This window comes from Rutilus rutilus (assembly GCF_951802725.1).
Source record: "Rutilus rutilus genome assembly, chromosome: 15".
NCBI classification, from domain to species: Eukaryota; Metazoa; Chordata; class Actinopteri; order Cypriniformes; family Leuciscidae; genus Rutilus; species Rutilus rutilus.
Window position 1 is genome coordinate 34,562,465 of NC_140220.1, and position 27,241 is coordinate 34,589,705.

Below are 27,241 nucleotides of genomic sequence, written 5' to 3' on the forward strand. Positions count from 1 at the left end.
GTTGGGGGGGGGGGGAGATAACCCCCCCCCCCCCCCCCCCCCAATATTTATACCATGATCACATGAAAAATATGCAGAACAATTTTTTTTTAACTATATTAAACATTACAACCCCCCCAATGTTCAAACCAAATCTACGCCCTTGGCCTTAGGCATCTCCTTAGGCAATATTTGAAATACTGCATGGAATAGTTGTAGGCTACTTAAATTATTTTTGTCACATGACCATTTAAAATTAACGAGTGTGGGGAAAATAATAATAAAAGACATAAGACCTTTCCTTTGAAATAGTTTTTGTAAATGTGAACCCAGAATCTTGATGTTGATTGTCAATTGATATTATCCATCCAGTCTATCCACCTCCTCTAAAGCATTTAAAATGCTGTGAAATTAGATATTGCATTACATATGCGATGGCATTCAAAAGGGGCAACAGCACACGAAATCTCTTAAACATACTAACATTTTTATTTATTTTATCTGCACATATGAACACTTTCCCTGCACTCGATAAACAGGCACTAGTGCTACTCACCACATACAGCAGAAAATACTTTTTTTTTTAATTCATTTGAGAAAAGTAGGTCATGCTTATGATGAGGATTTCCACACTTCTGTACCCATAACAAAGTGTCACTCAATACTCAGTTTTGGGCATGCAACACGTTTTTAACATCGTACCATTTGTACGTAAAATCCATTACAGCCTAACACTGCAGAAACCTCATCAGAGCACTCAATATTAAAAAAATAAATACAAAATAAAAACAAATACATCAATTCCACTTACATTGCGTTAAACAAATCATTATTAAAGCTCAGGGCCAGTACACACATGAAACAAATAACAGGTTTTAGGTGAGAGATGCGCCCTGACACGTAAAATCACTAAATGGGTGGGTAAAGCTTGGCACCATTCAACATTGGTCCTGCGCAAGACAGAAATCGACTGTTTACACTGACACCCAACAGCACGATATTTTTTACACAACGTTGCGACAACATTACATACACAGAAAATATATTCACCCTTCTTCATTCAATAACAAAGAAGACCTAAAACAAAAGGAAATTACAAGGAATAGTTCACCACTATCTTCACTCAACTTGTTCCAAACCGGTACGACTTTCTTCATTGGAACAAAATATTCCTAAAAATTCCAAAATGTACATAGGACTTGCTTGCTGTATTTCAAATCTTCTGATCGCTTAGTGCGAGGAACAGACCGAAACGCAAGTCGGTATTCACTGATTAACTTTCCCCTCAGTGATGTTAACTGGAGAACTGCTGTAACTGGAGTCCTTGAGTTGAAAAGAAGCAACAATTCATTCACTGATCCAGTTCTTGAGTTCAGCTCACTAAATCAATGAACTGATTGCAATGCATATAGTTAACAACTTAGTGGAGGGAAAATTATCAGTGAATGACAACTGAAATGTTCTTCTTGAGGCATCAGAAGCCCATGAGACATATGGACTAGGTTTTACTGTGCTTTTTAAATTGAGCTTGACATATTTGGTCACTATGAACTGTATGGAAAGAGCTGTGTGAAGATGTTTCAGCAATCTCAACAACGGCACTATGGTTTGGAACAACATGATGGCGAGTAAATAACCTTTTTGTGGAACTATTCCTTTAATACTATTTTTGGGGTTTGGAAGTATGATGATCATTTGCTCATTTGACACTTTTGCAGAATACAATAAACTTGTTTAGATCTGAACCAGTTACAGAACTTGTAGTTTACAACAATCAAAACATCACTCAATCACAAAAGGAGCAAAGAAATCATGGCTGTTTCTTGATTGCGTGAATATTCAATATAATTTGTGCTTGCTTGCCAGCAGAAAGCATAAACATCAGCTGCAGGAACAAATCCTCAGAGGTAACATTCCCTTCATAAAAAAAAAAAAAAAAAAAAAAACTGATCAAAACTAAACAGAAAACCACACAGAGCTCATGGGAAAGCTATGTTTTTTTTCTTCTGTACACCATTATAATGAGTTTAATGGTAGTGAACGCACAACGCTGCATGAGACATCCAATGATCAACGTATGGATATTCAGCATCTATACCGACACAACTTCATACTGTGCAGACTGATTCAGGAAGGGGTGAGAAGATACACAGACAGTGCTCTGGGTGTAACATTCACACAGCTTTATCACTGATTGGACGAATGGATGGTCTAGCTCTGTGGTGAAGCTCGAGAACGTAACGGTGAAACAATCTCCCGGTCTATGCTGACAGGCGTGAGGGTTCAGGACAAGTTCTCTTCCCATTTCAGCAGCGAGTCTGGAGGTCTGGGGTAATAACCTGTCGTGATGGGCTTATCTGAAGAGAATCGCTGGAACTTAAAGTCTAGAGGAAGATCTGGAAGAGAGATTGAACAGGGGGAAGTTTTAAAGAGGGGACACCATTTCCTCACCCTCATGGCGTTCCAAACCTGTAAGACTTTCGTTCATCTTCGGAACACAAATGAAGATATTTTTTATGAAATCTGAGCAATTTCTGTCCCTTCATTAACAGCTATGCAAATACTACTTTGACGCTTCAAAAAGTTCATAAAGAGATTGTAAAACGAATCCATATGAATTGAGAGGTTTAGTCCAAATTTTCCGAAGAGACACAATCACTTTATATGATGAACAAACTGAATGTAGGCATTTATTCACGTATAAACATTCATCAATACGAACATCAGTGTTGGTAAAGAGAAGCTCAAACATGTTTGCTTGATGTGCAAGAACCAATGAGGTTCATTCTTGTGTTACGCAGCACGTTTGAGCTTCAGCAAGAACCAATGAGGTTCATTCTTGTGTTACGCAGCACGTTTGAGCTTCAGCAAGAACCAATGAGGTTCATTCTTGTTACGCAGCACGTTTGAGCTTCTGCAAGAACCAATGAGGTTCATTCTCGTGTTACGCAGCACGTTTGAGCTTCTGCAAGAACCAATGAGGTTCATTCTCGTGTTACGCAGCACGTTTGAGCTTCAGCAAGAACCAATGAGGTTCATTCTCGTGTTACGCATCACGTTTGAGCTTCAGCAAGAACCAATGAGGTTCATTCTCGTGTTACGCAGCACGTTTGAGCTTCAGCAAGAACCAATGAGGTTCATTCTCGTGTTACGCAGCACGTTTGAGCTTCAGCAAGAACCAATGAGGTTCATTCTCGTGTTACGCATCACGTTTGAGCTTCAGCAAGAACCAATGAGGTTCATTCTCGTGTTACGCAGCACGTTTAACTTCAGCAAGAACCAATGAGGTTCATTCTTGTGTTACGCAGCACGTTTGAGCTTCAGCAAGAACCAATGAGGTTCATTCTTGTTACGCAGCACGTTTGAGCTTCAGCAAGAACCAATGAGGTTCATTCTCGTGTTACGCAGCACGTTTGAGCTTCTGCAAGAACCAATGAAAATTTTTTTGACTAAACTGCTCAATTCATATGGCTTTGTTTCACGATATCTTTATGAACGCTTTGAAGCGGTAGTGGTAGTTGCGTATCTGTCAATGGAGGGACAGAAATCTCTCAGATTTTCATTACAATATATTCATTTATGTTCTAAAGATCAACGAAAGTCTTACGGGTTTGGAACGACATAAGGGTGAGTAAATTATGACAACTTTCATTTTTGGGTACTATCCCAGTAAGACATTTTTAGAAGATTCAAATATTAAAAGGAGTAGTTCACTTTAAAATGAAAATTCCCCCATGATTTACTCAAGCCATCTATACAGTATATGACTTTCTTCTTTCAGATGAATACAAGCAGAGTTATATTAATAAACACCCTGACGCTTCCGAGATTTATAATGGCCGTGGACCGCAACCATCAGTTTGAGCCAATATTTAAACCAATATTTTTTTACATAAACTCATCGCTTTTCTTCAGAAGGCCTTTATTAACCCCCCCGGAGCCGTGTGGAGTTCGTTTATGATGGATGGATTCACTTTTTTGAGCTTCAAACTTATGGTTGCAATCCACTGCCATTATAAATCTGGGAAGCATCAGGGTGTTTATTAATATAACTCCGCTATTAAACTATTAATATTATTGAATAGTAATTATTTTATCTTTCAGAAATATGTGCTAAAAGCTAAATTCTTTGAAATTGGCTAAATTATATATGATCAGATATTAATCTGATAATCCGATCAGTAAAAAGAGAATTTAACATTCTATGCAATCATTTAATACACACAAAAAGTGATTTACAAATAGGGAGCATAGAAATTAACTGTACAAAAGTCAAGAACATGGGTCTCATTCACTAATAATTGCGTGGATTATTTTATATGTATACGCTTAGAAGAAATTCTCATTAAAATATCTGCCTAATTCACAACTCGTTCGTACACACATGAATTTGTTCTTAACATCGTTCTGATAATAGTGAATTTGGAATATTCTAAATGAGTGGTCGTGAGCACGAGGTTAGTCAATTGCATTAAACACACCCAAACACCATATAAGGGCTTTCCACACACACTTTCCTTACAGCCTTTCGCCACTCTCGTCAAATGATCCTCGAGCAATGCCAAGTGTCCCATCCTCACCAGTTCTCTCAATAAACACCTTTTTTTATACAGACCCAGATTACAGACCTCTCATTATACGCACATATCTGCGTTATTCAGAGAAACCGAAATTGTATTATTTAACAATAGTAGTATTTAATTTTATACATGGATTATATAATACTATTAATACAACATACTTCAATATAATTATAGTCATGTTAGGATGAAATATAACTTCTTAATATGATTATAAGGCCGTAAAGAGCAAGTGCTTTTTGCGTACGTGTGGTTTCAGTTGTTCCTATATTTGTTCGTAAAAAAAAAAAAAAAAAAAAAAATTCATGATTTGTTCTTAAAATCTTAGTGAATGAGACCCAATATTTGCAGTATGCAAATCTGAATTAATGCCAGTAAACTAGAGCAAAAGCTGAAATGCAGAAGTAGAGAACAAGAATAGTTTTTAGGAACTGTAGGGTTACGGACACTCAAAGTGCCCCTATTATGCTCTTTTAAAGGTTCCTCATTTTGTTTTGGAGTCTCCTACGTCGTAAAACCCCAATGTTCTCATAATATACATAGCAGCATCACCTCTTTTCTCAAAGAGTCTGAAACGGTTCAATTAAGGATTGGCCCAGACCCAAATGTCACCCTAAACACTCACGAGTCCACACTTTCGTGACGTAGCAGGGTTTTGACTGTTTAGTAGCAGTCTCCTGCTGAGCTTGCTTCAGTGCGGTGGGTGCATATCGACCGCAAATAACCCTTCTGAAACCTAAAATGACAAATGGGACGCCCTATGGTCTCGTGGACTCCGCGATCACATGCATACAGTGGCCACTGTAAGTCCACAAGACCAGAAGTATAAAGTGTGTCATTTAGGACAGGGCCAAACCAGTAAACTTTTTGCTCAAATTTTCTTAAATAAGAAAATAACACAAAATGGAAGCAATTTCAGTCCTAATCTCAGACTTTCAGACTCCCCCATTAAATCACAAATACCTGCTATAGCCTCGATGCTGGGTATAGCCATAGTGCTGTATGTGTGGATACTGCGACAACACCAGGTGAGTCTCTGTGTCTCCTCTCCTTCATTCTTTTGCACGTCTACAAAATATGAGCCCCACTGGTTTGATACATCAGAAGGAGATTTCATTCCCTGATCCTAAGGGAAAGATTATACAAGGAAGACACAGAAAGAGAAAGAGCACAAAGTCAATCAACCTTGACAAACCACCACCAATGAATACAGGACATTGCATAATATTGTATCATATTGTTATATTACATTATATTCATATTTACACGTAAGCTTCGTAACACGGGTTTGTTTATTCGATAGTATTTGTACGTCAAAAGTGAAAGTAATGAGTGATAAAGAGTGCGGCGAAATAAAAGGGGAGGGTCTCGACGAAATCCAAAAGCAAGTGGTCACGGGACGCATTTGAAATGCATGATAATACCAGCAGTAAACGGTAATGTGTCCTGGATGTGTTCATGTCCACTTATGTTCATCGAAAATGCATCTTAATCCGAGGTGGAAACAGAGCTTCTCTCTCTCTCTCTCTCTCTTCCTGGAGAGGTGGGATGGTTACAGGTCTAATCTGTTCTGAAAAAATTAAAAATAAAATGCCACTAACCATTGAATAGTGTGTAATTGGAAAGGAAAATACACAGGCATCAGGAATACTACATTTTAATTGGTCGATAGTGGCATTCTATGGTCAAACCTTTTTCAAAATTAACCACCAATGAACAGTTTGCCAATGTACTTCGCATCAAAACTAACACCACTAACCACTCGGTGAGTTGCACAGTTCTGAAAACGAACGTTAAGGGTTGTTTTAAGGACATGTTTGTGCATGGCCATAGACTCCCATTCTAAAGCGGTCATGGGCAATTCTAAAATAGTCAAAAAGTCGAGACAGGAACCATTGTCAACATTTTTTATTTTTGGGTGAACTATACCTTTAATAAAAAATATAATAATGAAATTAAAAGTTGGATTTAAAGGACATGCTTTTGTGTTGGGTCACAAATGTGATGTCCAAAATAAAATCTGAGACCGGAAGCAAACAATTTCTCTCAGCATGTTTTCATGATGTATCTGAACTGAAGGACTTCAATAGAATGAAACTCTCTGATCTGGTAAAAGAGGAAGTGTTTGAGCAGAAGTTCCCATAGTTTGACGCACGTACACACACAACATTTTGCATAATACTGGCTCTGTGATTTCTGAAGAAAAGAAAAAATTGAATCGCAAAATACAAAGGGATTCAAGACTGAGAACAGTTAATTTCCCAACAAAAGCTGATAATCTCACATCAGCTCTACTTTTTAAACAGGGTTTTTTCAAAAATACCAGAATAGTACAACTAAGCATAGTGTTCAATAAACTGGAACATGATACACGTATAAGCAGTAGCTAAATATTATTGGGGTCACTGAAATATATATATATATATATATAAAAAAAAGAATAAATAAATGAAAAAAAATAAAATAAATGAAGGCTAAGATGTCAGTGGGTAAAATCTATAGTTGTTTTAATCTAAGACATTAATGCACTCACATATGGAGAAAATATTAATTTGGTAGGTGCCAATTGTTCAACAACAAAATTATTCACAAAAAAAAAAAAAATTCTACTAATACATACATTCTCCTAATTTCAGTTACAGACATCCTGAAACATAACTAGTTGTATTAGTTTTGAAGTATTTCTAATTTCTTTAGAGTAAAACTTAAGTGGAACATCTTTCCTGCCTTTCCAAAGAACAGTTAAAAATATTAGAGAAAGTTTTCTGTGAAATTAATATACAGTTCGTTCATCTGAAAACCGAATCATAAACCCTGAATGACAAAGAGGGGGTTGAGTGATGTTACAGTTTTCTAAGAAATCGTATTTCTGCTGTATAGACATATTTTTTTAAACATCCACTATCTTTCCTGTAATTCTCCACTTCCTCCTTCCTGCTGGCTGCCTTTCCTCCCACTGGTGTCTTTGTAACACAACAAGTGATTGTAAAAAAAAAATGCATGCAGCTGTTTTTCAAATCTCTGATGAAACACTGCTATCCATCCATCAATTTTTGGTTTTTGGCCGAAAGAAAAAAAAGGCTGAAAATGTGAACCGAAAATATAAGCCGCGCCGCCCCTCAGTGTTCAGTGCTCAGGTTTCACTCTTGCGCAGCATTTTTTGCAACTTTGCGAGCGTATAACATACTGATATTTAATATTATTTTAATATATTTTTTGTCCAATTTTGGTGTTACTTTAAAGGTGCAGTATGTAATATTGACAGCTAGTGGTTGAAATAGGAACTATTAAAAATATTAGAGAGAGTTGTTTCATCCGCCCCCTCCTCCTCACACGCGGGAAAGCTGAGGAGACTTACTTACTTACTTACTTAACTTACTTTACTTACTTTACTTACTTTACTTACTTACTTACTTAGGTTGACGAGTTGATTTGTTTTAGATGGATGCCGAGGCTTTTTAGGTTGGGTAGAATCTGCAATCTCTGACCCAGTTTGTTTGCTGGCTTCCATGGCTACAATACGCTGTGATTTACGACATCTGGCAACCCGGGGTTTCGGTTTTTTTGTCTAAGTGCATTCAGAATTTTCGGTGCACATATACATATACATATATACATATATACATACACACATATATATATATATATATATATATATATATATATATATATATATATATATGAAGAGTTCAGATGCAAAAGCCTAGAATGATAATTTTTATCAAGCTTGTATATTTAAGTTCAGTAATTTCACTTCACTGGCAATGCAAATGACCTATTAATTGTCATTTAAGTGAAATTACTTAACTTAAATATACAAGCTTTATAAAAATGATCATTCTAGAAGAAAATTTCAGATGGCACTTAGAGGCTTTTGCATCTGAACTCTTCATATATACATATATATATACAGTAGTCAACATTTGAAGTGGATCAAAAAAGTTCATCAAAGTTATCCTAAGACACAAGAATGAGTATTGTTCAAAATTCCTAAATTTGATGAAAGGTTTTTATATATATATATATATATCGCCAAAGACATTATTCCAAAACATAAAAGTAAGATTTTGTTAACGATATCAAATGAGATTCCAATAATCCAAGATGTCCAATAGACAAGCACATGTAACATTCCAACTCTTTTCCCTATGAAATGGAGTGTGGAAAATATCCTGAGCTTGACTAAACAGAAACAGCCTTTCAGTCCCACCTCAAACTTGCCCTTTTTCTCTGCAGGGCCTTCAGTAGGGGCGGGGCTGTTACAGGGGGTCGCGTTCGCACGTGGGACGCCCTCCCCCTCCATCTCCTCCACAATCATCACCGTCTCCCACTTTCCAAAGCTGCAGGCGGGGAACATGTCCGAGCGCATGCTGTCTCCGAAATACACCACCTTCATCAGAGAAGACACACATGTGGATGCAAATCAATGCACACACACACACACACACACATTCAATATAGGCAGCATACAACATCTGCAGAAACACCTAAAATAAATGTTAATTTTTTATATTTATATTTTTTATAATAAATTAATTATAAACATTATAAATTATAAACATATATATGTTTCACTGTTTCCACAAATATTACTCCAGTCTTCAGTGTCTCATGATCCTTCAGAAATTATTTTAATATGCTGATAAGCTTTGCCGTTATCAGAATGATTCAGGATTCAGACTGTCCTACCTTGGGCTCAGGTTTGTTGGTCATGTTCTTCAGTAGTTCGTGTAGATGAGGCCAGTTGCCCTGAGAATACCAGCCAGGCTTTTCCAGAGACGGCAAGCCTTCACTATCTTCAACATCATCCACTATTGAGAGAAAGGGGAGCATATGTTAAGATACACAATGAGGATAACAAACAATACTTCTATACAGTATTAGTTAATACACTTAACCTTTCATCTGTGACGGAGCCGGGGTCAGCAGTAAAGCATCTTACACTAACTGGCAGTCTTTCATTTAAGCCATTAGTCGACTAATCACGCGTTTATATGAATTTAATTACTTAAATAAATGGGAATACTAAACCTTTATTAGAGAAATAATATGCCTATTCTAAACTCAAGCGAACGCATAGCTTTAGTGTTTTCTAAGTCAAAGAACATCTTTTTGCTGCACTGGTTTCAGAGTCATGGGAAATGTCTGTTACTCACCCAACGCTCTGAAAGGTCTTTGCTGCGGAACCAGAGAGAAGAAGCCGGGCTTCAGAGCATTAGTGATAATGATGTCAAACAGCTCCTCAAAGTCCGTTCTGCAAAAAATGAGAGTGTATAAATAATTTGTATGGTGATATTTGTGTGTATATGCTGACCGGCTCCACTGTAGAAACAGGAACAGCAATAGAGGAACACAAATGAAATATAGGCAACTTTATCAAAAAATAAAACAAGCCAGCATCTCCTCGGCACAATTTTTATTTTTTTTGTAGATTTCTGAATGCCATAATTCTCCATATTGCCCAGAATCCTACACTAAATGCAAAATCATATATAGAGTACAGCGTGATGAGGAATGCTTAGTGCTGTACATCGGAGAAACTAAGCAAGTAGAGATAGAGAAATGTTTCTCACCGTGTTGTCCTCAATATACATATGAGTTTATTGCTATTTATCATTTCTTTTTTTGTGTGTGCCTTGTTGCACCAGTAATACACAACTCAAAACAAAACACTGGATCTCAATTACTAATAAAAATCACATTTGGACTGACAGTATGAACTAAGTCTAAATAACACTTTTAATTCAAAAGGTTTTATTATTTTATATTGTAAATAACTCAATGTTACGTTGATTAAACTAGTTCTTATGTCTCTTATCAATATTTTATTGTTAATAATATATAAAAATAATAATACCTTTATTTTATATAGCGCCTTTCAGGAAACTCAAGGTCGCTTTAAAATAAAGTACAAATAAACATGACATAGAAACATGACAGAAACAATACAAATAAATTGAGATGGATAACATAATAGATAGTGGTACATACACATAGAAATCAGATCATAAAGTCAGGGTTCAGGGAAACAAGTAGCACAAAGATATGTTTTAAGGTGGGTTTTGAAATCGTGTAATGATGAAAGGTCGCTGATGTGTTGGGGAATAGAATTACAGAGAGTTGGGGCAGCGATACAAAAAGCCCTTCCACCAAAAGATGATAGTTTGTGTCTACGGATCGTCAACAGACCGATATCGGAGGATCTAAGTGTGCGAACTGGGGAGTAGGTATGGATGAGATCAGAAATATAGGGGGGGGCAAGACCATGGAGTGCTTTGAATGTGATAAGGAGTATCTTGTATTGAATACGAAAGCATACCGGTAGCCAATGAAGTCTGCGTAAAATCGGAGTAATGTGAGAAGATTTCTTTGTGTGTGTGAGGACCCTAGCCCAGGAGTTCTGAATATGTTGGATCTTATTTATAGATGAATTGGGTAAGCCATAGAAGAGAGAATTGCAGTAGTCAAACCGTGAAGTGATGAAAGCGTGAACCAGGGTTTCAGCATCGCAGATATTCAGAAATGGACGCAAGCGCGCGATATTACGTAGGTGAAAGAAGGCAGACTTAGTGAGCGAGGAGATGTGTGGAAGGAAGGAAAGGGAGGAATCAAAGATTAAACCAAGGTTTTTGATAGTGGTAGCAAGGGTTGGGGTGGCAAAATCAGTAAGAATACCAGGTGTAAAAGCAGTGGGGAAGTCATGTGTGGAGACAGGAGAGATCACGGATGGGAAATGATTATGAATGCTATCAATTTTATTTTGAAAGCAATGGTCTGCTGAGTTACTTATGACAGGTGCAGGAGGGTTGGTGAGTTTATTGACTACAGAAAACAGTGCTTTATAGCAGATTTGTACAACTGGATAAGGTCAGTGTAAGCAGAAAGGTGAACAGTCAAACCAGTTTTCTTGTAAAGGCGTTCAAGATGACGACCAGCTGTTTTTTAGACTGCGAAGTGCAGGGGTAAACCAGGGAGACGTGTGTGTAGAAGGTACAACTCTACTATTAAAAGGGGCGTGTAAATCAAGGGCAGTGTAAATACAGGCATTATATTTGGTAAGGATATCGAGAGAGCTAGTGTGTTCAGTAGTATCAGAGAGATGAGTTTGTACAGATTCAGAAAACAGTAGAGGATTAACAGAATTGAGTTTACAGTAGGTTATAGTGGATTTCACCCTGAGGCGAGGAAGAGGCATTTCACAGTTTAGTTCGATGAGGAGGTGATCAGACAGTCCAATTTGAGAACCAAGCACGGAAACATTGTGTAGACCAGCAGTGCAGACAAGATCCAGTGTGTGACCTTTTGAGTGTGTGGCGAAATCGACATGTTGTACAAGATTGAAACGTTCAAACAATGACAAGAGTTCACGCGATTCTGCACAAACAGTATCAACATGTATGCAGAAATCACCAAGTAATATAACACAAGGGGATGAGGCAGAGGAAAGGGTTAACAGTTCATGCAGTTCACTGAAGAAATTTGAGATAGATTTAGGTGGACGATGCAGGAGAATCAAGAGCATTGGAGATGTACCAGAAACTTTGAGAACTAAATATTCAAAGGTTAAAGTCGCATGAAAGTCAGTGGTTTTGAACAGCAGCCAGGCCACCACCCCTTGATGTCAAATGAGGTTTGGCCTGAATTATCTGTATTCAGAGCGAGTGTTAGGTTGTATGTCTGTAAAACTCACCCCAGTATGTGCTCACACACTAGCCGACAGTAGTCCGAGTGCGAGCTGGTGATGAGCAGCAGGATTTTCCCGCTGTTTTTCATGCTCCTCAACCATCTCTTGACCGCATCCGAGCAGGGCTGCAGGTAACGACCAGGACAACGCTTCACACTGGGGAAATACGTCCCTGTGTCCTCTAAACATTCAACAACAAAAAAAGCATCAATAATTGTCATTTCTTATTAAGGTAAAACATTCTATATAGATTTCAGTTTCAAATGGTAATTTAAAATATTTAGTAGTATTTTATTGGATTAAATAACAGTAAACACCAACACATGCAATAAAAAAAACACAAAAAAAACGAAACAAAAAGGGTAATAGTTACTAGGGAAAAAAAATCATACTTATAATAACATGAAATTATAATTTAAATAAAATTTTAAACATTAATGTAATATTAGCCATAATAAAGACAAATAAATAAATATACAAAACAAAAGGTTAAATATACACTGACTGGTCAAAAAAAAAGTTAAAACTTAGGGCCAGATTTACTGAACAGGGCAAATTAACGTGAGAGTGCAATTCCACAAGAGTGCCGATGGGAGTGGAGAGTTCTGCACGTGATCTGCTGACGACACGCATATTAAAGAACACCGACGCAGCCGGATCATTTCCATAATGACCAAAGCAATCTACCAGGGAGCGTCCGGTTTAAGACGTGCTTTTTTTGGATGGTAAATAATGGCGCAAACACCAGAACACTGACGAGCGCAAACCTTAGTGAATCACCTTGCATGATTCATTTAAATACTCTCCCTCCCATAAATTTAGCATCTGAAAGGGAAAGTCCTACAAATGCATATGCAATAAGGTCAGCCGCAAAAATAACTGTCCACGCCTTTTCAGCGCTCATTTTTCACATATATCTGGCCCTTAATAGTCTATGATTGGATCATTATTGCAGTGATTAATGTTTCTGGCATGTTATATGTTTGGCAACAATTCATTTAACCCTAAATCATGCAGTGTGTAGCATTTATTTCTTAAACTAGCATGTCGTAAGACACATTCCATGACCATATTCCAGGATGACAATGCCAAGATTCATATATTCAATATCTATCAGTGGCGAGCGGTGACTTCTTTATATGTTACTATGTTATATCTAAAGTCTTTGGTGTTAGCCTCTCGGTTGCTTACTCTCATGACGCATAGCAACATAGCTAAAAGTATTCCTAATATGTTAGACCTTTCATTGAAAGTAGATTACATTTATCCATCCTTTAATCTATCCATTTATCTCTGCCTTCACAAGCACCCGTAAGAGCTGTGATTGTGATGTTTGAATGAGTTGAGGGAAGCCACGCGACACACGAAAGGGCGTTTGCAAAATAGGCAAAAAAAGCTTTTTTGACAGCAAACACACCAGATGTGTTTGGTGCAAACAGGGATAAAAGTACCCCATGCCCACGGTCTCTGCTAGAAATCTTATAATGGTTGGGTCTTCCATCAGGACAACAATCCAAAACAAACGTCAAAATCAACACAATAATGGGTCACTGAGCACGAAATGAAGCTTCTGCCATGACCGTCCCAGTTCCCAGACCTGATGAGTGGAGTGAACTGAAGAGAAGAAGCGCCAACATGGATCTGGGAATCTGAAGGATCTGGACAGATTCTGTATGGAGGAATGATCTCTGATCTCTTGTCAGTTATTCTCCAAACTCATCAGGCATTACAGGAGAAAACTAAGAGCTGTTCTCTTAGCAGAAGGAGGTTGCAAAAAGTATTTAATAAAAGGTTGCCAATAATTATGGCCAATATGTTTTGGAGAAGAGCATTTAATTCATAATGTGATTTACCCCCCACTTTCAATTATTTTACTTCAATAAAAGGTTAGATGTTTGCAAATATTATGAATAACAGATCAAAAGGATAAACAATGCAGATTTATTTTTACAATAATCTGACCACAACTATATATTCTCTCTCTCTCACACACGCACACACACACACATTTTGTTTTTAAAGACGTCTCTTCTGCTCAGCATGGCTGCATTTATTTGTTCAATGATACAATAAAAATAATAATGTTTTTTTTTAAACAACAAATAGTATAGTAAAAATAGTACATTCAAAACTTTTCTATTGTAATATATTTTAAAATGTAATGTATTCCTGTGATAGTAAAGCTGTATTTTCAGCATCATTACTCCAGTCTTCAGTGTCACATGATCCTTCAGAAATCATTCTGATATGATTTGCAGCTCAAGAAACATTTCTAATGGTGAAAACCGTTGTGCTGCTCCATATTTTTGTGGATACTCTTTTTCCCAGGATTCTTTGATAAATAGAGAGTTCAAAAGAACAGCATTTATTTGAAATAGAAATGAATGCTGAATAAAAGTATTAATTTCTTTTAAAAACAAAACAAAAAACAAAACACCTTTGAATGGTGGTATGTTCTCTTTAGTAGATAATTGATGTCTTGACTCAAAATGTCATCAGAGAGCATCAGATTGTCATTATATCAAATCCATTTAAATTATGCATTATGTTGCAGTTCTTAATTACGCTCCAACTGTTTTTTTATTTACTCGCCAATCTAATTTCCACACGCGCTTGCCATTTGGCGTGTTGATTTTAGACCCCCACTGCCAGCACATCTTTTTTTGTTATTTATATCTTATTTTCATTTCTTATCCTGGCTTTCTATCTGACCTATGTAGCCCATATGGTTTACATCAAACAGACACACATCACTCATGATTCCAAAACTTTTCCACAGCCTGCATGATCGCAGACTCGAGCATCACACAAGATCACGTTCAGCCCTCAACGCAAGCCATACACACAAATACCCCTGAAACGCTCACAACAAAGATTCAGATTTAACCTGTCAAACGCTTCACTACGACACTGAAAACTGCAGCATGAGGCAGTCTGATCCTATCAGAATCCACAATCCAAACAAACCCAAGTTTCTTGAGAACTAAAACCAGGACGAATGGAAAACCAGAGCCACTGGAGTGTGTAGATTGGCGAGTTGTTAGTGAAAGAGTAAAAGTATCAGTATACGCAGGGTGGCCAGCTTACTAAAACAGGAAGTGGACTGTGTTTGCCTGGAGTGAAGGAATGCGCTCCATATGTGAGACGTACCGGGTCTTCATTTCATGAACAGCAGAAAAGGAGACTTAGGAAAACAGGCATATTCACTAGTCTTCAGTTTATATTGGCAAATACTGCCGCACCACGTACACACAGCCACGTCTCCGAGCCCTCGAATCATCTCACACATTCACACGCAGAGACGTCTCAGCCTACAACACAGATCAACACTGGGCTCTGCAGAAATACAAGCTTTTACACCAGTGGCCTCTTCCGAAAACACTTTTTTATTTAAATGGATAAATGTTTGTTTGCTTATATGTGCAGGTCTGTATGAGCACACATGCATATATTGTGCATTTTGGAGTGTGTTGAATAACACACAATCTTTATCAGAGCACTTCTATTACATTATCTAAGAGTTTTATAGACATTACCCTTTAAACTGACTTTTGTTAGACTTAAAATATGTATAAAACCAAAGGTTCACACATTAAAATCTAAACAAACAACAGCATGATAATGGAGCTTTCTAACTGAATTTATATTGCTGTGCTGCCCCCATGTGGGAAACGTCACGTATTAGTCCCACTGATTTAGCTTAAACATGATATTTTTAGTGCAAGTATATGAAAAGGTGTCTTCAGACCCCCATTATAGACCGAATTTCTTTCTTTCTTTTTTTAAAATAAAAGTTTGGTTAAATAAATTGGCAAAAAACAATCGTTTGTCTACGATTACACTAGTTGCCAAGGACCTAAAATAGATACTGAAGATTGAAAAATAAGGTTTTATTGGATGCACAGTCAGTGGAACAGACCTGTCAGAAACTGTCAGAAAGCATTATAATTAACATCTTTAAACACACACTACTAACTTCAAAAATGTTCAATGCTTGCTACCTTGGCACCTATTTCAAGGTTTGCGTTCTCGAGCCATCAGGCACTGTTGTTGTGCAGATGAGCAGGTCGGAGCGCATTAAGGGTTTTCCTGTTAGAGCGGTGTCGTGTTGGCGGCCCCTAAGTTAATAACTAATGATCTTCGCAACGGAAGTGAATCAATCAATTAAAACTAACTTTGGCTGGACAATAACTTTATCATAGAGCTGTTGTAAAGCCTAAACAATCTGTTACGGTAATTTCCAATTATCTCTGTAAAGCTGCTTTGAAACAATCCATATTGTTAAAAGCACTTGATGGTGAGTTGACTTGACTTGACATGGGAATGTGCATGGAAATTATATGCAGATAAGGTAATGCATGTTGGGTTTTCTAAAGAGAATTTTGCATAGGCTCTGGTTTTATAAATCTGAAAACTTTTGTGAGTACGCGCACTTTTAAGATGAAATCTACGGAAAGATTTATACGTGAGGCCCCAGGTGTAAATGCACTCTGAAACACTGAATCAGATTTATATTTGTTTTGCGACACATTTATGTGACCAAACAGTTTTAACAAATCGGATGGCTTTCTGATCAGAAAAAAACACATGAAGTGACCATGTGTTCTAAATTGTTGTTGTGCCTTGTGAATATAACAAATAAAATGCACATTTATAATTATCAATTCAAGTAATTATGTGTAATAAATAATAATTAATGTGATAATGCATTAATTAATAATGTAGACAACCAGTTATTATCATTAAAAAAACAAAAAACAAAAACTAGGCTACCGACAGGAAATAAGGATTATCATCTGATATCTAAGCTACCTCTAATAAAACATTCAGCCTAACGATAAGATAAACACTGCAACAATATTGAGATACCGAGCAATTATTTTCTTCTTCTGAATTAGTTCCCTTGCCATCTCAGAGAAAACACCTCTAGATCTCCAAAGAGAAGCGTTCAAATGAGCCCAATTTGTTTGTGTTAAAAAACGGGCTGGTAACCAAAGGTTGTAGGTTTAAATATCGCAAAGCACAATCCATGAATCACCACTGTGTCTTTAAAGCAAGTCTATTAAACTCAGGTTTCTGGGGGGGGGGGGGGGGGGGGGGCTGTCCTTGTCATAATGTAAATAAATGACAACTTAGCACAAAAAAAAAACCTCTGCCAAATACAAAAACATTATACTGGAGCCCACTAGAGGTCCTCGGAAAGCTGCAGGATGACTTAAAGGTGTATATTGACATTTAAATCGTCTAACCTAAAAAAAACACATTCAAAAACAAGATTTGTTTTTTCTCCATCAAATGCCAATAGTTTTAATCAAATAACACACAGACACATGAAATTTCTGGAACCACAAATTGATGATACCATGGGGACCTTTGAATCAAAAGGGTTGAGAATCACTGTTTTAAGCAATGAACGGTAGAGAGCGCTATTGTTTGATTGGAAACACACCAGCTCAAACACACACCACTGTATTCAAGAGACATGGGCATTGATGCACATACACACATGGGTTATTATCTGCTCATCTGCACAAACAGTGCACACATGGCATAGCTAAAGACCACCCGAAGCAAGACAAACAATAATATAACAATTTGCCTATAGCGGAGAAGGGACAGGATTCTTCTGCTTTTTCTCCATACACAGGCAAACGCAGAGGTCTAGCGTGACGCACTCCGGGTGGAGCGGTGATCTTATCCAACTGGTGGAAGAGCACGCGTTCCCTGAAACACGGAATGTCTAACAAACAAAACAACAATGCTTTGTAGTTTTGACGACTGAGCGCACTCAGTGACCACCCGCATGCACGCCGATTACGATCAGAGCTCGCATTCAGGGCTTTAATGGGTCATGCAACATTTTCTGAGATTTTAACAGAGTTGCACAGCACAGATTACAAAGATTAGCATTTGTTCATTTTAATTGTTGTAAGAAACTGACTAATTTTTAAGTTGAACTGATTACGTTTTTTGTGCTATTTCCATCTTTTCGAGATCTTCATTGTGTCAATGTCACAGGATGTGGGTTTTCAGGCTCTATATTTCATGTTTATTAATTCATATAACAGAATATTCTGGGGGCCATGACATTTTTGTGAAAATTATCAAAAATGATGGTGGTGGCGGGGTAAAAAGTTAAAAGCAATACAAATAAAACCTGTCAATTAGACAAAGGCCAGATAAAACGGCATTACACTTGACATTTCTGTACCCCTCACTTTTAATATGATGGCTACCCTTCTGAATTATAGAAATACAGTGGGTACGGAAAGTATTCAGACCCCCTTAAGGTTTTCACTCTTTGTTATATTGCAGCCATTTGCTAAAATCATTTAAGGTCATTTTTTTCCTCATTATTGTACACACAGCACCCCATATTGACAGAAAAACACAGTATTGTTGACATTTTTGCACATTTATTAAAAAAGAAAAACTGAAATATCACATGGTCCTAAGTATTCAGACCCTTTGCTCAGTATTTAGTAGAAGCACCCTTTTGATCTAATACAGCCATGAGTCTTTTTGGGAAAGATGCAACAAGTTTTTCACACCTGGATTTGGGTATCCTCTGCCATTCCTCCTTGCAGATCCTCTCCAGTTCTGTCAGGTTGGATGGTAAACGTTGGTGGACAGCCATTTTCAGGTCTCTCCAGAGATGCTCAATTGGGTTTAAGTCAGGGCTCTGGCTGGGCCATTCAAGAACAGTCACGGAGTTGTTGTGAAGCCACTCCTTCGTTATTTTAGCTGTGTGCTTAGGGTCATTGTTTTGTTGGAAGGTGAACCTTCGGCCCAGTCTGAGGTCCAGAGCACTCTGGAGAAGGTTTTCGTCCAGGATATCCCTGTACTTGGCCGCATTCATCTTTCCCTTGACAGCAACCAGTCGTCCTGTCCCTGCAGCTGAAAAACACCCCCACAGCATGATGCTGCCACCACCATGCTTCACTGTTGAGACCGTATTGGACAGGTGATGAGCAGTGCCTGGTTTTCTCCACACATACCGCTTAGAATTAAGGCCAAAAAGTTCTATCTTGGTCTCATCAGACCAGAGAATCTTATTTATCTCCATCTTGGAGTCCTTCAGGTGTGCTTTCATGTGTCTTGCACTGAGGAGAGGCTTCCGTCGGGCCACTCTGCCATAAAGTCCCGACTGGTGGATGGCTGCAGTGATGGTTGACTTACTACAACTTTCTCCCATCTCCCGACTGCATCTCTGGAGCTCAGCCACAGTGATCTTTGAGTTCTTCTTGACCTCTCTCACCAAGGCTCTTCTCCCCCGATAGCTCAGTTTGGCCGGACTGCCAGCTCTAGGAAGGGTTCTGGTCGTCCCAAACGTCTTCCATTTAAGGATTATGGAGGCCACTGTGCTCTTAGGAACCTTAAGTGCAGCAGAATTTTTTTTGTAACCTTGGCCAGATCTGTGCCTTGCCACAGTTCTGTCTCTGAGCTCTTCAGGCAGTTCCTTTGACCTCATGATTCTCATTTGCTCGGACATGCACTGTGAGCTGTTAGGTCTTATATAGACAGGTGTGTGGCTTTCCTAATCAAGTCCAATCAGGATAATCAAACACAGCTGGACTCAAATGAAGGTGTAGAACCATCTCAAGGATGATCAGAAGAAATGGACAGCACCTGAGTTAAATATATGAGAGTCACAGCAAAGGGTCTGAATACTTAGGACCATGTGATATTTCAGTTTTTCTTTTTTAATAAATGTGCACAAATGTCAACAATTCTGTGTTTTTTCTGTCAATATGGGGTGCTGTGTATACAAAGAGGAAAAAACTTAAAAAAAAAAACTTTCCGTACCCAGTGTATTTGACGCTTTAACCCAAGACTGCACCAGAATCTGTTGCTCTGTCTGCCTCTTCTGCTTCCACTCCACAGCTCACCACATCCACTTTTGTAGCATTTTTCAATACCGCGGTGAGAACTAACTGCTGCTGAAATAGCAGGTTTCATGACCCTTTAAATTGACTGCAATGTGCTTTACAGGTATGTGCTTAATAAAAAACAAACTGTAGAGTTATATAAATTAAATTTTCCTGCTCTTATGCTATTTTAAAAACACTTTAGAACCTCTTAAAGGTGCTATAAGTGTTTTCAGATGTTTTCCTTCAACTTCAACTACACACCCTTTTCTTCAAAACATGCCACATCCAGTTCATGGCATCCAGTCGTTTATTTGCGTCCTTTGTATACCACAACAGGACACTGCATTAATAATGAAATAATTTAACCCAAACAAACACGCCCCTTTCTTCATTGCTCCGCCTCCAAAGCTCACCCTCCAATCCTAACCGCCCTGCTCCGAGTGGATCTCGAACCCCGATCGCTGGCATGCGAGGCGACTGCACTAACAAGGACACTAAACAGTAAACACTGCATTCTCTAGCAGTCGTCAGCGTGCACAACTCCCACTAGCTGGCCGCCATTACAAACGCAATGCAAGAGTGGATGTCTATTTATCGTAGCAGAAGCACAACAAAATAATGCTTCACGAAAAATAAAGTACATACATTAACATACATACACAAGAGTAAAGGTCCTTGCACACTGAGTCCGACATTTTCGTGTGTGTTTTTTTTGTATTTGTCATTCGGTGGTTCTGCATTCTCAAAACACCTCTCAAAATGCTAGTTGCCAACAGCACAGCAGCTCCAGACACACAATGACACTCAAACTCGAATCAACGCAACATCCGCGTCTGTTTTCGGGCCATCCCTCTTTTCTCTCTCCAGCGCTAGAAAGCTTTTCTAATATTAACACGGGTCCTAAAGCTCTTTCCTGATCATAACCCTTTATTTTCCAGTGATATTCTACTGAGCTTTTTTCTTTTGTAATGTCTTTCACCCATCTCTCTTTCTACAGTATTTTCTTAAAAACTCGTTCTCTCTCCTCCACCATCACATGCCCTCTAATGCTGATTGGCTACACATTTATTGTTGTGTTTGGTTGTGTGGGTCAGACCAACTTTCAAACAGCGTTTTTTTTTTTCGCTTACCCCACCTTCAAAGTGCTCTACTTTCACCACAACACAACTCTGAGAAGTTCTTAATTTTCAAGTTGTGAGTCTGTTTTATCAATATTTTTTGTTGGTTTGCTGTTAGCAAAATTGATCGAGCAACACATTTTGTGGGATAAGAAATTAAGTGATTTGTTTTGTTTAAAAATCATAATTGAAAAAAAATGTATAAGGTGGCTAGGGGCATTTTTTACTTTTACATATCCTTGAACAAACCAGGAAATCATATACAAGACCTTTGTCGCAAATCATTTTAACAATTCTCATTTGCTTCATAAATACAGCACATTTAAAAACAACAACAATATTAGATTCATTTAGAGAAGAATTGACTTTGCATCGCCGCTTGCAACCACATCAAGGATCAGCCAAATTCCCAGGTGCACAGTGGACTGAAGATGTTCAGGAAAGTGCAGAAATTTTGCCATTTAGTGGTTTAGAAGAAAATCTAATTAACTGCACCTTTAGACATGTTGTACCCTATATCAAAATGTGTTAAAAACTCACATCATTCTATGCTTTATTATGTGTCAACTGTGTTTTAGTGCTGTGCAGGGCTGGCAGTGGAAGTGCTGAGCATCTGTGAGAAGCTTGAATTAGATCCTCAAATACTTCAAAGACTAAATGCAAGATGATAAAATAAGCTGTGCCACTCCATTTAGAAGCACTCACGCCACAGTTTATGGGAAAAGAGAGCTCAGTTACCTCCTCATAAAGAAATGATTCAAAGAGATACTGACCATTTAAGACTGAAAAGCACACACGCCCAGAGAGACATGCTATTCATCGCTAACAAAAAGCTATTTTTATTTTTACAGCAACCAGCCTCTATTTATGACAAGTGGGAAAAGGCCATACCTATTATTTTATGCGGAGTCAGTGTTATCTGCACGATGCACAGCTTATTGTATAATATTTGCACAAGGATGCAGTGACCTTATTTGACTCTGCATTACTGTGCACCTGTTTGAACCCAGGAAAAACAGCTTCAAGAAACCAACTCTCACCATTTTTAGCAGCAAGGCCACTAATGAGTGCATGTGTCCCATGTGGCATTTTTTTCAGTGGTTGCTAAAAGACAAGAGGGGAATTAAATGTGCAGTCCCAAAGGGTCATCAAAAAACACAGCTGAAACTACTAAACACTGGATGTGAAACTCTTTCTGAACATATAAAGTCCTGTAACACTATATTGGAGAGTGCTTTCTTTGTCCTCTTTTTTTATCCTCCATGAAAGGATAATGAGACTGAGGTAAAGCTAATTCTCCAAACTATATTCTATTATGTCAACTGATGTTAACAGCTGAAATTAGAAGTGCCAATAACACAGAGTTAAAGACATATGCAACTTCAAATTAAAGGCAAGAAGACTTTGTGTTGAGTTGTCCTCGCAGACTGCGCACATAAACAAACAGACAGCTTGACCACAGACAAATAAATCAAACACGTTTACTCTGTAGTGCCTCCACAAATCTTCCCCTGAAAACAATTCATGCACATCTTAAGTGTCATTTGGCTGTGCATTAGTCTAATTTTCATATTTTTTTTAATAAAACTGCAATGTTGGCTTGCTCAGTGAGGACTGTGTGGTGGGGGAGGATCAATACAGCATAGTATTGCAATATTTTGCATGATATTGTGTAGATACACAGATGCCAAGTATCAATATTTCCAGGGCCTGAATTTCGGCTCGCAATCACGAGTATTGTGCATCATTTTACCTCAAGTGCCATGCTTATAATGCAGGAAATAATAAAAAAATTAAATATTTGTTTCAGACTGTAATTTCACAAACAGCGCAAGTGAATCAGCGTAACCACATCTCTTTCTCTCTGTTTGTCTCTCAGACATGCACAGTGAGCTGTGTGTATCGGTCCACAGTGCCTCGTCCATGTTATTGTGTTAATTAACCCTTAAATGCATGAAAGTTTTGGCAATCATTATTACATATTCGGGTCTTTAGCGACCAGGATCTATATCTAACACGGATGGATCTCTACCTGTTGTGATAATATAAAACTCTCCTTATATTAGAGTTACAATTACAGAAGAATAAAATAAAGCATATTTTGTTACCCTTTGGAGCTTGGAAGAGTCTGAGCAGATGTTTTATACCATTATCACTGTCCTCGTCAGAGCATCAGATCTCCCAGTACATTCAGCATCTGGCTCATATTCGCAATCTCAAACATATTCTTAAAACTAGCATTTTCAACAAGGATTTGCATGGATTTGCATCTGGATCGCTGACAGCTGCTTTACCAGATCCACAATCAAGTGACAATGACATTAATATTTGATTGCGTTCAGTATTTGCTCTGCAGTAAATCGCTGAGGCATTTCAGGTTTTGCTGATGATACTTCTTATTCTTTTGTTTTCTGCCTGCAGTAACTATGAGTAAAATGTCACTTCATCATTGTGTTTCAGCTAGTGGAATAAAAATGAATTGCACTTACTTAGTCATCAAAGATTCAATTATTGTTGTGCAGAAAAAAATACTTGCAGTGTTACACACCACGGGTCGTTAGCGACCCAATACAATTTTTTACAAAACATAAATGGCAAAACAGGCATTCTTTAATAATTGTATTATGTTGTACTTGTTTATTGTTTCTAATGAATTGATTGAGGAATACTAAGAAGGTTGATGTCTAACTTGAAATGAATGATGAGGAGGGTAGTGAATGACGTCCCGGGTCACTAAAGACCCGAGGTATGCGTTTAAGGGTTAACCCCTTAACGCCTACTGTCGCGAATTTGCAACAAACCCCTTCCATTCAGACTGCAGGCGAGATAGCGTGTGTTTTCCCCCAATGCCTGTTTGTGCACATTCGATACATACCTAGGAACATTTTGCACGCACTGGTTTATCGTAGGAGCGGTCGGAGTGGGAACTACATCCGGTTCACCGAAGCTAATATTTTGTTTTGCAAAATCCGCATATCAAGTGCGCAAATGTGGAGAAATTTCCCAAAATGAGTTAAGTTGTGCTAAGATAAAAATATGTACCAGCTTATTGATTGCTTCTATAGCTATGTTATTCATATAGACTTCATGTGACGAATATTTTTTACGTACTTTGTAGATTTCTGTTTGTAGCAAATTTGCGACATTGGGCCATAACGGCTGGATTGGGCTAATGGCTACATATTATAATAATGCTGTATTTAGATGGTTTCAGCCAAAAAATTTTTTTTTTTTTTTTTTTTCACAAAAAATAGCATGTTAGGATATAACACTATAAGAATATATAATGTATGCACTGGAGAAACAAGGAAAGAGTTAAACAGAGTGTAACATGGAATGTATAAAAACTACTGTCAATGTTAGGGAGTAGGAGAGTGTTTTGTTTCTTGCTGTTGTCAAGATTCATTAATTTGTCAAAGTTTATAAGTATAAAGTTTATAAGTTCTAACAACTTTGTGCCATGAATAAAATCTACATTCCTGAGATGGGAAAATGTGTTTTATTAATTTTTCCATTTTGTAAAAAAATACCCTAAATGCCCACTGTCGCAAATTTGCAACATACCAAAATTACCCTAAATGCCTGTTGTCGCAAATTTGCAACATACCAAAATTTCTATTTATTTGTTGTGCAAAAGTGAAATTGATAATCTCAACATTATTTACCATCTACCTAAAGTCAAAAACACACAGAATTTTTTTTTTTATATACAGCTTTATAAATTCAGGCGTTAAGGGGTTAAACATGATAATTCAACAAGTAAATTCAAGCCAGCTGCGCCTTACAACTCAACAAAACTTTTGCTTGCAATTAGAATTAAAGAAGCTGACCATATAATGCCATATCTACACTGCCAGCGCACTCGTACATAATGCAACACAACTGACAAGAAAGACAGCGGCAGCAGCAGAAAAACATGTCTAATGCTCTGAGAGGATGAAGAGAAGGATAGTGAGCTTGATACGTTTCTGGACATATTTACATAAAACCATTTGGCTAATCATGTTAATTTTCTTTCAAATGAAAAAAAAAATCAAATAATTAGATTAAAAGGATGATACTGCTAAATCATTGACACAATTTACTCCACACATTTATTAATTCTCCACTTTTTCCAGCAATTGAAACACAATCAAGAGACAGACCAGAGATGGTCAATGTAAAGGAGTAGATAAAGTTAAAATAAAGGTCATGCTTGGTGACCACAAGTGCTCAACCATAAGTTTTTTTCTCTGGAAAACTCAGTCAGAGAGAAAATGCTGACAAAAATAAAACAATTAGATTTAGAAAAAATCAACTGGTATACTGGAGCCTATTCAGATCTGGCACACCTTCACTGTGGATTGTGTTTCGTATGTGTGCATGTGCTATTCTCCTCAGATAAAAAAGAAAAAAAGATCTTACGCCAAGCAGAACTACACATTGTACGAGAAGTACAATTAAAAACTGAATGGATGGGAAATATCATAATAGAAGAATGAATGGCAAAAGAGTTAAACAGGGCGTTGGGCTAAAGGGTGGGATTTGGTTAAGATTTAAGAGTCTCAGACGCCAGTTCCAAAGTAAGTCTTCCCTTAACTCGTCCCCGGAGGCTGCGGAAAACTGTAGACGTAACAATCTGTCATTACAGAAACCCCAACCAAGCATCCAAATCTCTGGGAGTGAAGGAAAAGGTCTTCAGATTCTGTGCTTAGCTCAAAGACTTTCAGATGTGGAGAATACTATAAAATAACACGTACACATATCTACACATGCACTGAGTCATGCAAACTAGGCTAGTTAACAAACCACTCTTAAGAAAGTCTGTATAATTAGACTGGTTTAGCTCCTTTTGATTGGACATGCTACTTAGGAAGCATTTAGGCAACAATGGAAGGGCTCTCGAGATGTGTTACTTTAAAAGTTTAACTTTTTAAAGGATATGTGTGACCTGGACCACAAAACCAGTCACATGGGTCAAATCCCCCCCCTGAAAAAATCTGGAATCTGATGGTGCAAAAAAAAAAATCGAAACATTGAGAAAATGGCCTTTAAAGTTGTCCATTTATATTCGCGATTGTGCTGCATTCACTCACAAAAATAAATGTTTTATATATTTATGGTAGGAAATTTACAAAATATCTTCATGGAACATGATCTTTACTTAATATACCAAGGATTTTTGGCATAAAAGAAAAGTCGAAAAATTTGACCCATACAATGTATTGTTGGTTATTGCCACAAATATGCCCGCGCGACTTATGACTGGTTTTGTGATCCATATAGAGTTGTGAGAAAAAGAGGCACTTTGGAAAGTGTTTCACACCTGCATCACATCTAGTCCCACCTTTTTTGTAATGACATTTTACTGTGCAGGTACACTACCAACAAAAGTTTGGGTCAAAGACTGTTTTTTGCAGATAATTTATAAATTGCCTTTTTTAGTCTCTAAATTTTTTGAGAAAGAGAAATTAATATTTATTCACCATGAACGCATTAAACAGATCGAGACTGACAGTAAAGACATGCATTAATATAAATAAATAAATAAATGTTGTTATTTTGAGATTTTAATGCACCAAAGAATCCTGAATAAAAGTATCACGGTTTCCACAAAACATACAAAAAATGTAAAACTTAAAGTCTAAATGTTTTGGACAACTGCTTATATTGGGACTCCAACTTCCTATACAGGTATTGCTCAGAAAGTTAAGAAAAGTAGGTATCTAAATAAGCTATATCACATGAGTGATATTGTTCAGAATATCAGCACTGTTGTGATTTGCAGAGAATTTTTAAATTGCCATTTTTTTTAGATATGGGGATGTACCCATATTGAATGATTGAAACTCAGAGAAAGACACTGCATGCAACATTTCAAGTTGATCGGACAAATCAGATTCTTGCCAGAAAAAAGCTCTTTATGTCTTGTGCTTGGACTTCTAATAAACCCCACTGTGCCATCCAGACAATCATGCCTGTAAACAGTGATCAGCAGTCAGAGAGAAAATGCTGACAAAAATTAAACAA

The 27,241-nt window shown here is 37.6% G+C and overlaps 1 protein-coding gene across 1 annotated transcript in view; it reads right to left on the bottom strand.

Annotated features, from left to right (window-relative positions):
- Positions 1-447: 447 nt before the first annotated feature.
- The window catches only part of nt5dc1 (5'-nucleotidase domain containing 1), a 58,606-nt gene continuing 31,812 nt past the window's right edge, over positions 448-27,241 (bottom strand). The window contains exons 7-12 of the mRNA XM_084433277.1: positions 12,250-12,424; positions 9,716-9,813; positions 9,249-9,370; positions 8,770-8,949; positions 5,523-5,685; positions 448-2,375 (exon numbers count right to left, since the gene is read on the bottom strand). Of these exons, the coding sequence (XP_084289403.1) occupies positions 2,263-2,375; positions 5,523-5,685; positions 8,770-8,949; positions 9,249-9,370; positions 9,716-9,813; positions 12,250-12,424 (851 nt within the window). The 3' untranslated portion in view covers positions 448-2,262. The remainder of the gene's footprint in view (positions 2,376-5,522; positions 5,686-8,769; positions 8,950-9,248; positions 9,371-9,715; positions 9,814-12,249; positions 12,425-27,241) is intronic.